The following is an 11791-nucleotide window of genomic DNA, read 5'->3' as shown; positions in this document are numbered from 1 at the left end:
TTATTGGCGAGGATAGCTGTGCTGCAAGCCAGCTTCAGACGAATCGTTGGCAAGGGTAATTTCAGTGTAGGAAAGGATGAAACAGCGTCTGTGCCACCAGTAAGTACAGATAGTAGTATAAATCCCCTCGCACAATCCCCGGCCGGACACTTTCTCATAGCTTCTGGAGGGAAATGCTGTAGGAATGCTCAACCGGTGTCGCTCATTCAGTTGACAGAAACTTTTTCTCCCATTAAGCAGCGAGTCGGAGTCAGAGGCGGAGCCTTCTCTGGTTCTACTCCTCCGTTACGGGGTCTCAGATGACGAAGCCTCCCACCATTAGCTCTGACAAATTGAAAACCCTAGTCATTGGTGACTCCATTACCGCAGTATTAGACTTAAAACGAATCATCCAGCGATCATCACTGTTTACCAGGGGGAGGGTACCGACGTTAGGCTAATCTGAGATGGTGCTGGCTAAAGCTAAAACTGGCGAGTGTAGAGAAATAAGGATATTGTTATCCACGTCGGCACAACGATGTTAGGATGAAACAGTCAGAGGTCACCAAGCGCACATAGCTTCAGTGTAAATCAGCTAGAAAGATGTGTAGGCATCGAGTAATTGTCTCTGGCCCCTCCCAGTTAGGGGGAGTGATGAGTCTACAGCAGAGTCTCACACTCAATCGTTGTTGAAACTGTTTTCTGCCCTCCAAAAGATAGGATTTGTAGATAATTGGTACTCTTTCTGGGACTCACCCACAAACAGGACCAAGCCTGGCTGTTGGGAGTGACGGACTCCATCCTAGCTGGAGGGCTGCACTCATCTTATCTACGAACATAGACAGGGCTCTAACTCCCTAGCTCCACAATGAGATAGGGTGCAGGCCAGGCAGCAGGCTGTTAGCCAGCCTGCAGCTTAGTGGAGTCTGCCATAGCAAGTCAGCTAGTATCCGATGAGACTGTGTCTGTGCCTCAACCTAGGGTGGGCAAACTAAACATGCGCGGGTTGCTCTAGCAATCTCACTGGAATAAAGACCTCCCCATTCCGCATTATGTGAAAGAGAGATTGATATTCACTTCAAAATAGACTACATTAATTGTTTACGATCCTCACTTCCAAGGAGTTAGGTCAATGAACTAATCACTGATCAAATATTGATGTGATTGCCCTGACGAAACATGGCTTTAGGCGATGCATTTACTGTGTTAAATGAGGCGCTCACCTCTGGGTACACTAGTGGACCATATCCCCTGCGCATCCCGCAAAAGGCAGAGGTGTTGGCTAACATTTATGATAGCCAATTTCAATTGCAATATTAAAAATGTTTTGTTTCTTTTGAGTCTTCTAGTCATGACATCTATGCACTACTCATCCTTTTTATAGCTTCGTGTACGGCCTCCTGGGCCTATACAGCGTTTCTCATTGAGTCTCCTGAATTCCTATCGACGTAGTAGTCATTGCAGATGAATATTTCAAAATTTTGGCGTGACTTTAATTATTCACATGCGAAAGTCCACAGACCACTCTAAAAGGCTTTTCGGAGTCATCATCGACTCACGTGGTATTGTCAACATGTCTCGAGGACCTACTCACTGCCACAGTCCATACTCTGGACCTAGTTTTGTCCGTGAATAAATGTTGTTGATCCTTAATGTTTTTCTTCATAATCTGGATTATCGGACCACCATTTTAATCTACTAGAACCCCAAGCAAGCATGCAAAAGTCGTGCTATAGAATTCTCGAACATACCCAAAGATTCCTAGGATGCCCCATGCCAGACTCCTCCACCACCCAAGGATGTCAGAGTACAAAAATCAGTTAACACCTAACTGAGGAACTTCAATTTAACCTTGCCGCCAATACCCTAATGCAGTCGCCACCTAAAAACAAAAACCTTCGTTCATAGAAACTAGGCCTGGTATACAGAAAATACCCGCATGCTCTGAAACAAGCTTCCAGAAAATTGAACGACAATGGTTGCCACACCACTGGAAGTCTCCAACTAAGCTTGGAAAGACAATAATGTGCGGTATCGAAGAGCACTCATGCTACTCGATCGTCCTATTTTTTTCCAACTTATTGAGCGAAAATTAAGAACAATCCACCCCCAAAAAGTTGATACTGTCGCAAGCTAACTAAAAAGCAGCATTCCCCAAATCAGAGGATGCTTTCACTTCAGCAGTGATAATTCACTTCTTTGAGCGAAAAGATCATGATCATTAGAAAGCAAATTGCGGGACTCCTCTTTAATTTGCCATATATTCCTCCAAGCTCAGTTGTCCTGAGTCTGCAGCAACTCTCCAAGACCTAGGATCAAGGGAGACACTCATGTGTTTTAGTACTATATCTCTTACACAATGATGAAAATAATCATAGGCCTCTAAACCTTCAAGCTGCAATACTGGACCCTATTTCCAACTAATTACTGAAAGAGCTTGCTTCTGTGCTGGCCTCCTATATGACTAATAATCATTTCTCTATCCACCCGGAATGTGCTACCAAACTCACTAAAAGTGCGCAGTAATAAGAGCTCCTCTGGAAAAGCCAAAATCTTGACACAGAAAATATAAAATACACGGCCTATAATCGAATTTCCTCTCAAAAGTTTAGAAAATAGCTGTCGGAGCAACCACTGCCTTTCCTGCAAGACAAACTGTAACGAAACGCTTCAGTCTGGTTTTAGACCCCATCATAGCACTGAGACTGCACTTGTAAGGTGGTAAAGTTACCTTTTAATGGCGTCCAGAGCCGAGGGCTCTGAGCTTCCTCGTGCTCCTAGACCTTAGTGCTGCTTTGAACCGTTGATCCCACATTCTTTTGGAGAGATTGGAAGACCAAATTTGCGTCTAACACGGAAAGTTCTGCCTGCGTTTAGATTATCTGTTCGGAAAGATTCCGTTTTTCTCTGTGGATGGTTGTCCTCTACAAATCAACTGCTACATTTCGTTGTTCCTCAAGTTTCGTTCAGGACACTATTGTTTTCAATATTATATTTTCATTCTTGGTGATGTCAGTTCGGAAACATAATGGTATAACTTTCACTGCTATTGCGGTTGACACGCTGTATTTGAAAACTGCGGCCCAAACATTGCCCTCACTGGAAAGCCATGTTGTTTCAGATATAAGAAAGTGGGATGGCTGCAAAACTCCATCTCTTCAGTAGGTCATAATGGATGGTGTAGGTCTGGCCCAGGAGTGTGTGAAGGTGAACAGAAGGCACTGGACAGCTAATGAACTGCCTTGCTGTCTCTGCCTGGCCGCGTTCACTCTCTCTCTGGGATTCTTCCTAACCCTATTACAGGGGCTGAGTCACTGGCTTACTGGTGCTCTTCCTGCCGTCCTAGGAGGGGTGCGTCACTTGTAGTTGCGGTGAGTCACTGACGTGATCTTCCTGTCTGGGTTGCGCCCGCCTTGGGTTGTGCCGTGGCCGAGACCTTCGGGCGTATACTCGGCCTTTCTCAGATGGTAAAGTTGGTGGTTGAAGTTATCCTCTATGGCTGGGGGCTGGTGCTTGGCAAAGTGGGTGGTATATCCGCCTGTTTGGCCTGTCCGGGGTAATTGTCGGATTGGGGGCAGTGTCTCCCGACCCTCTTGTCTTACTCAGTATATATCTGCATAGTATGTTGCAGGCTAAGGGTCATGTCCTGGTTTTATCTGGAGTATCTCTCCTGTCTTATCCGGTGTCCGTGTGTGAATTTAAGTGTGCTATCCTAATTCTCTTCTCTTTCACTCTCTCTCTCTTTCTTTCTTTCTTTCTTTCTTCTCTCTTTTTTTCTCTTTCTTTCTTTCTTTCTTTCTTTCTTTCTTTTTTTTTTCTTCTTTCTTTCTTTCTTTCTTTCTTTCTTTCTTTCTTTCTTCTCTCTCTCTCGGAGACTGGAGCCTAGGACTCATGCTTCAGGACAACCTGTGCTGATGGACTCCTTTGTCCCAGTCCACTGGTCGTGTTGCTGCTCAGTTCAACGTTCTGCCTACGCTTATGGAACCTTACCTGTTCCACGGACGTGCTACTTTCCAGACCTGTTGTTGTTCAACTCTCTAGAGACAGCAGGGTGGTAGAGATACTCTGAATGATCGCTATGAAAACCAACTGACCATTTAACTTGAGGTGCTGACCTGTTGCACCTCGATCACCTACTGTGATTTGATTATTTGACCCTGCTGCGTCATTATGAACATTTGAACATTGAACATCTAGATTTGATTTGATTTGATATGTATTATTCATAGGTTGATGTCTTCACTTATATGTCTACAGATGTAGAAAATAGTCAAATTAAGAAACCTTGGAATGAGTAGGGTGTCCAAAACTTTTGATTGTACGTGTATATTGTATGTGGTGTCACCTCGTGCTGACAGGATATCCACAATTTCTCATCTCAGCAGTGATGTTTTCTCTGGTTCCTTCACAAACTGGGGAGGCTCTGAAGGAGAGCGAGAAGATATGGTTGACGTAATTGTCAGACAGCTGAAGCAAATAAAACCTGAGGAGTATTTTAACGTCTACACAAATCTCTGGACTATGGCATGATTTTACCCAAACCTTGAATTACACACCCTGTGTTTCTCAAAGATAAGATTGGCCTTCAGAATACGTTATGGAATGTCAAATCATGAACACAAATAAACAACAACCAAACTATTTTAATATTTGCCATGCTTACCACGTGCATGTAAAGAGCCACCTGATAGACCCAGAGTCATACCCGTACATGATAATAGCCCTGATAGGCGCCCAGAGTCCATACCCTGTACAGTAAAGCTAATGGGCCCGCGTCATGACTTATGTAAGCCCTGAATGGCAGAGTCACTACCCTGTTCATGGTATAGGCCCTGATAGGCCCCAGAGTCATACCCTGTACATGTAAATAAGGCCTCCAGAGCGCCATCTAATGCCCAACAGTCATACATTTGTTACATGAGTTGCAGCCTAGGCCCCATACAATATCTACATTGTAATGTAGGTGGCCAAGACCCAAAGTCATTTACTTTGTACATTGTAAGTGGCCTAGGCCCATATATACTCATACCTTGAAACATGTAGTGGCCCCGCATTGACAGAAGGCCACACTCTGCTGCGGAGGCCACTAACACTTCATAGAGAAGTAAGGCGATCGTTCTCCTGTATATTATGAGTACAGCGACTGCAATTAGAAGGCATAATGTTAATGTTACTACTTAGCTTCGGCTGGTGGAGGTCCTGAAGAACCACGTCCAGATAAAGCGTCCAGAGTGAAAAAGTTGTATGAAAAAAAGTTGAGCGAGGGGGAAAAAAATATATATAAACGGTAATTAAAAAGTAAAAACCGTAAAGTTGTCAGGTAGCAAAGTAACGCACAGCAGCACGTAAACACGAAATGACGTGAAAAAAGTACAACTGACTGACATAATTTCTCATATGGAATCATGTAGTAACCAAAAAAGTGTTAAACAAATCAAAATATATTTTACATTTGAGATTCTTCAAGTTAGCCACCRTTTGCCTTGATGACAGTTTTCCACACTCTTGGCTTTATCTKAACCAGCWTCATGAGGTAGTCACCTGGAATGCATTTCAGTTAACCTCAACCAAGACCAGTCCCGATGCTTGTCTCAGAGCAGCACGAAACGGTGCTAAAGTAGTTGTGGGCTATTGCGTCAAATCATATTGCTTCTAACTTCAATATGCTCTTTAAATAAATAAGAACTACACCACTTTTAACAGCACATTACTTCACACTAGTGAGACTCATGTCGCCTACGATAGACCTATAGTATATTGAAAAATATCACGTGACTTTCTGCCAATAATTGCATATAGAGGATTGGAGGATATTTCTGTAATTCAGCGATATTTATTAACATAGTAATTCATTAAGGATCCATAACTAAATAAATATTGGCATTTTGAAAGAGTATTTTTATCATTATTTATTAACYAAAGCATAAAGATGCCATTATTAGTTACATTGTTTTAGTTTGAACGTGCAGACTGTCACTAAGAACAGAACAGCGGGAACTGTTCCCTAGTCAGCTCCATTATTWGTGCAATGCCCTTATAGTGTTGCCAGTGGGGCGGGGGTCCAACCTCCCTCCCACTTCCACCTCTACCCTTCCCAATGGGCTAGGTCGGTCATCTGTGCATGGCTCTGCGGCCCATCCCGTGCCTTGAACCTCATGTGCTTTCAGTGGATACAGCTGGAGAACTGCAAGGCAAGCCCGTTGTGCACACAGGTATTGAACCAGCTGTATTAACACAACTTGCACACAACAGGCTACAGTACTACAGTAAGAGCAAAATAATCCTAACAAAATAAAATAATAAAAACCTTAATGTAACAACAGTTTTTTAGTAAGTAATACTGAAGTCGTGCACAATTATKAGTTTCTATATAGGTTTATGTRGCCCATTCATTGTCAATTAGAGACACAGTAGAACTCAAAAGCATAATCAGTGCTCTAACTCCCCCTTGTGCTGGTCTGGAGKAATGAAGTGGTGACACAGGGTACCGTACTAAACCACAAATTACCTCTAAGTCCTGCAGCATAATCAAATAAGTTTTAGTGGAGCAACCAATGTAGGCTAATGTGATTAGCATGAGGTTGTAAGTAACAAGAACATTTCCCAGGACATAGACATATCTGATGTGGGAAGAAAGCTTAAATTGTTGTTAATTMAACTGCACTGTCCAATTTACAGTAGCTATTACAGTAAACTAATACCATGCTATRGTTTGAGGAGACTGCACAGTTATTAACTTGAAAATGTATTAATAAACAAATTAGGCACATTTGGGCAGTCTTGATAAAAAAAATTGGACATAAATGCAGTAGTTCATTGAACCAGTCTAAAACTTTGCACATACACTGCTGCCATCTAGTGGCCAAAATCGAAGGCACCTAACCTGAAATAGTACATTGTGACGTTTCTCTTGCATTTCAAATCAAGTTTATTTTATATAGCCCTTTGTACATCAGCTAATATCTCGAAGTGCTGTACAGAAACCCAGCCTAAAACCCAAACAGCAAGCAATGCAGGTGTAGAAGCACGGTGGCTGGGAAAAACTCCCTAGAAAGCCAAAACCTAGGAAGAAACCTAGAGAGGAACCAGGCTATGAGGGTGCCAGTCCTCTTCTGGCTGTGCCGGGTGGAGATTATAACAGAACATGGCCAATATGTTCAAAATGTTCATAAATTACCAGCATGGTCAAATAATAATCAGGAATAAATGTCAGTTGGCTTTTCATAGCCGATCATTAAGAGTTGAAAACAGCAGGTCTGGGACAGGTAGCACGTCCGGTGGACAGGTTAGGGTTCCATAACCGCAGCAGAACAGTTGAAACTGGAACAGCAGCAAGGCCATGTGGACTGGGGACAGCAAGGAGTCATCATGCCCGGTAGTCCTGACGCATGGTACTAGGGCTCAGGTCCTCCGAGAGAGAGAGAGAAAGAAAGAGAGAAGGAGAGAATTAGAGAGAGCATACTTAAATTCACACAGGACAAAGACAGGAGAAGTACTCCAGATATAACCAACTGACCCTAGCCCGCCTTCTTGTTTTTTTTTTTTTTTTTTGTTTTTCTTTTTTCTTTCTCCTGCAGGCTTATTCCTACATGACCCTCAGCATGGACAATGCCACAAGCCACTTGCTGTCCTGTGCGAGATTTCCTGCAAGACAGGAATGTCGTTTCTGGCCATGGCCAGCGAAGAGCTCGTATCTCATCCATTGACACGTCTGGGACCTGCTGGATCGCGCGGGTGAGGCTAGGGCCATCCCCCCTCCAGAAATGTTCCTGCGAACTATTGCAAGTCCTTGGTGGAAGAGTGGGGTTAACATCTCACACAAGAACTGGCAATCTGTGCAGCCATGAGGAGGAGATGCACTGCCAGTACTTAATGCAGCTGTGGCCACACCAGGATACTGACTTACTTTTGATTTTGAACCCCCCATTTGTTTCAAGGACACATTATTCCATTTTCTGTTAGCCCACATGCTTCTAATTTATGTCTCAGTTGGTCAATCTTGTAAGTTCAACAATTATATTAACATATATAATTTCCAATGAAATCAACAGTACCAATACAGCAAGTGGAAGATAACATCTTGTGAAATCGCCCTCTTTCACGATTCTTCTTATCAAACTAAAACTACTGCAGCATAAATACTGAGGACTAAAAGATCGATGGTACCCTTTGGGGTCAGAGGTACAAACTTCAAGGGCCCCGATCGCAATACCCGAACCGAAGACAGGGCCAAACCCCACAGGCAGGAATAACCCCATCAACCACTTGTCCATAGAGCACCAGCCCCACACACCACTAGAAGGTGATATCTTCATACCATCAACCTCTAACCCACTAAGTAAGACACACGGACAACCGCAAGTCCACCAACCGCCACAAAGAAGTGTGTATGATACACCTAGGTGTTCCATATCCCTCTTGCGAATAAAATAAAGGTAAAGTACTGACACTTATTTGAAACAAAACCCATACATGTATTGTGTAACATGAAGTCCTAATGAGTGAATCATCTGATGAAGATCACTCACAAGGTTAGGATTATTTATCTCTAATATTGTGACTTTTTAACTACTCGCTCTCTGTGACGGGAAAAATGGCTGGGGAAATTGTTTATTGTGAACATTATGTGTTGACCCTAACATAATTTCTGGAATTGTGCGAGCTTAATTCGCGCTGAAAACCGTAACATTCCATTTGAAATCAACCCACTGTTTTTAGACGACCCAAGACTTGCATCATAATACGGGGGAATAAGTATATGAACTCCTTCTAAATGATAGTGTAACATCCAATGTTAGTTAACCATAATAACAATATACTGAATATTGGTTTTTTAGTGTGAAAGTTCCGATTGTAATGAGAAATTCTAAGTTGTAGTTTGTTGCAAATTGTGTCTGAAACCCTGGCAATTTCATTGGACAGGTTAATTTGGTGAAATAATGAGTTATTATGTCTCTTATGGTCTCTCATGCGTTTTGATGCCAATTTCAACCCAATTGTTGTATCAAGCGTAGGAGCTAGCGTATGTACAGCCACAACAGATAGCCCCTATTAATTCGACGATAAAAAAGACCAAGATAACAACAAATTTATGACGACAGACAAACCAGTATCAAGTCAGAAAGCAAAAGATATTACACAACACAGTGCCATCAGTTACTTTAAAACAATTCGGAAAAATTTTCAGGAACTAATGAATATAGTTGTTCTTGTACAGTGCAGTCTCAAAAACAAATACACTTACAAGCAATACCTTATTGATGAAAATCTGTCTCTCATGAGACCCCTACAAACAAGCGAAATTAAGTTGATGGAGAAGGGGAACCCAGAGAGTTACCTCGCTCCTGAGGATATCTTCATAAGAGTAACTAGCAATAACAAATCAAGATGAATTGTTTAGCAGCCCAAATGAATAGCGCCTATAATTAGCAAGAAAATTCAAAGTGAACAGACACATTAAACTCATACATCACCTGTTCACCAATAGAACCATCACTTCGATGAATCAGGCCGTTTCATGCGTTTGATATTGCTGCAAATAAACCATTTAGCAACTAACAGGAACCACCTATGAAAAGAAGAGCACTTGTTTGGAGTCAAGGAAACATGATGGCAAGGACATTAGCACCAGTTGTGAGAGATCTTTAAGTCGACTTAATATGGTGTGTATTTTGTAACCATATAATAACCTTGTATATGTTATTAGCCAACCGCCATGTCTTTATGAGATGCAGAGACCGAAGAAGCTAATAACGGTTGATCTCCGCATGTGAGGTCCCACTGTGAAGCATTGAAGACGGCAAGAGATGTGGTGGTTTTGTGTTTACAACTGTCTTATGCCATAAATTAATTTTAGAAAATTCAAGCACACTTAACCAACATGGCTACTACAAGCATTCTGCCGCGATACCCATTTCCAAATGTTGCGCGTTAGTGGGAACTATTCATTTGGTTTTTCAAGACACCAGACAATGAGTCGCACGAACACCACCTTCCCAGCTGTGTAATGGAGCTAATTTGACAAAGAAGTGAGATGATGGAGCCTTGCTGCATCAAAGATGACTGTCGCCTCAACTATGTTGGCGAATCCAACACCGACACTCAACCAAAATAGAGAGTATAGGTAATAAAAAGTTGGAAAAAGAGTTGAACAAGCAGAGTAAAGGAAAAAGCAGTAACAACAATTCTTCACATTATGTTCTGAACTCACTTCCTAACCGAGACTTGTTGGAAAAGAGGCATTCCAGGTGAAAAATGTTGAGAGTAATGCCAGAGTAGTGTGCAAAGCTTGTCATCAAGCATATTAAGGGTAGCCCTTACTTTTAAGAATCTTATATATATCGGTTAAATATATAAATTTGATGTGTTTACATCTAGCTTTTTGGTCCACATATTATTCCAGTGGCAAAAATGAGTAAAAAAATAAATTGAAAGAGCCCTTGATTGAGTGGGATTGTCTCAACAGAGACTTGCCTGGGAATCACTTCAATATTATTTTGCAAATTACGGAAACACACCATCAGAAAGATGTAACTTATTTAGGGCCGTGGGTCACCAGCGATCCGCTGATGAAGCAACCTCTCAATACACCTAGCATAGATTTCTATCCTCTAGTGTTGTCTGAAAATTCTTTGATGGAGGGAGGCGACAACGTATCTTCCGACGAGAAAATTCATATTCCATTATTCATTATTTTTTGATGCTTTTTGATTAATCATGCTGTCTCAGCGCCTCTCCAGAATCTCCCCATAGTGTCAATGGTGAAAATCTGGCTGTGTAACGGAGCTACACACTATCAGGCTCCTAGATGGGGAAGCATACTAACCATATACACATCCTTTGTTAACCGCGTCTATGCGCTTGACCCTACTTTAAATCACTTGAGATACTCTTCATAGCTTATGATAGCCAAATATATGGGCTGATAGAGGGCATCTTATACATCGAAGCCTCACCAGCAGGATTCGGATCGGTATAATCGCGATAATAACAAGCAGGAAAACCAAACAACTCTCTTGTCTGGAATCACAACTTGCTTCAATATACTTTGTATCCCTACATGACTCTTGTGTTTATCCTTATAATAATTATCGCAATTTGACCAGTAGTTTTGACCACACATATAGAGAGTACTTAGGCATGTATCACGCTATATAATCCATATCTGGTCTGTGGTCTGTTATCTATTGTTCCCCACATGTCCACTATATACTAGGTTGTGGTGTGCTTGATACAGTCCCCTACACCGTGCCACATTACAGGTGTGTGTTGTGTGCAATTGAATTACATCCAACCAAACATGTACCACAGTCCTAGTGTGTGGTCCTCGTTTGTACGTGCTTTGTATATTACATGGTAAAACCCCACATGGTTCCTACATGTTTTATTCAGCCTGTTGTGTGTTTGACTTATTGATTACAAAGTTCCCCAGCAATCGTGTAACAAAAGTGTGTTGTAAATAGGCATTGTAGAAATTACATGTCCCACATGTCCACAATGTAACAGGTGTGTGTGTGTTGATTACATGTCGCCCACATGCCACATTAACAGGTGTGTGAAGTGTGCTTATTAAAACATGTCCCCACATGTCCACATGTACAGGTGTGTGTTGTGCTGATTACATTGTCCCCACATGATCCACATGTACAGGTGTGGTGTGGTGTGTGTTTGATGACAGAGAGAAGCAATCTACTTATTGGTGCTGAGTTCCCCACATGTTCCACTATGTACAGTGTGTGTGTGTGTTGTGTTTGAGTTTACATGTCCCCACAGTGTCCACATGTAACTAGGTGTGAAAGTTAAGATTACATGT

The 11791-nt window shown here is 42.1% G+C and overlaps 1 protein-coding gene across 1 annotated transcript in view; it reads left to right on the top strand.

Annotated features, from left to right (window-relative positions):
* The window catches only part of LOC139024056 (protein sidekick-2-like), a 56915-nt gene that overhangs the window by 8965 nt on the left and 36159 nt on the right, over positions 1–11791 (top strand). The window contains exon 5 of the mRNA XM_070438447.1: positions 7557–7713. Coding sequence (XP_070294548.1) covers positions 7557–7713 — 157 coding nt within the window. The remainder of the gene's footprint in view (positions 1–7556; positions 7714–11791) is intronic.

This window comes from Salvelinus sp. IW2-2015, unplaced genomic scaffold, assembly GCF_002910315.2.
Source record: "Salvelinus sp. IW2-2015 unplaced genomic scaffold, ASM291031v2 Un_scaffold928, whole genome shotgun sequence".
NCBI classification, from domain to species: domain Eukaryota; kingdom Metazoa; phylum Chordata; class Actinopteri; order Salmoniformes; family Salmonidae; genus Salvelinus; species Salvelinus sp. IW2-2015.
The sequence above is the reverse complement of the archived record's forward strand: the minus strand, read 5'-3'. Positions and strand labels throughout refer to the sequence as shown.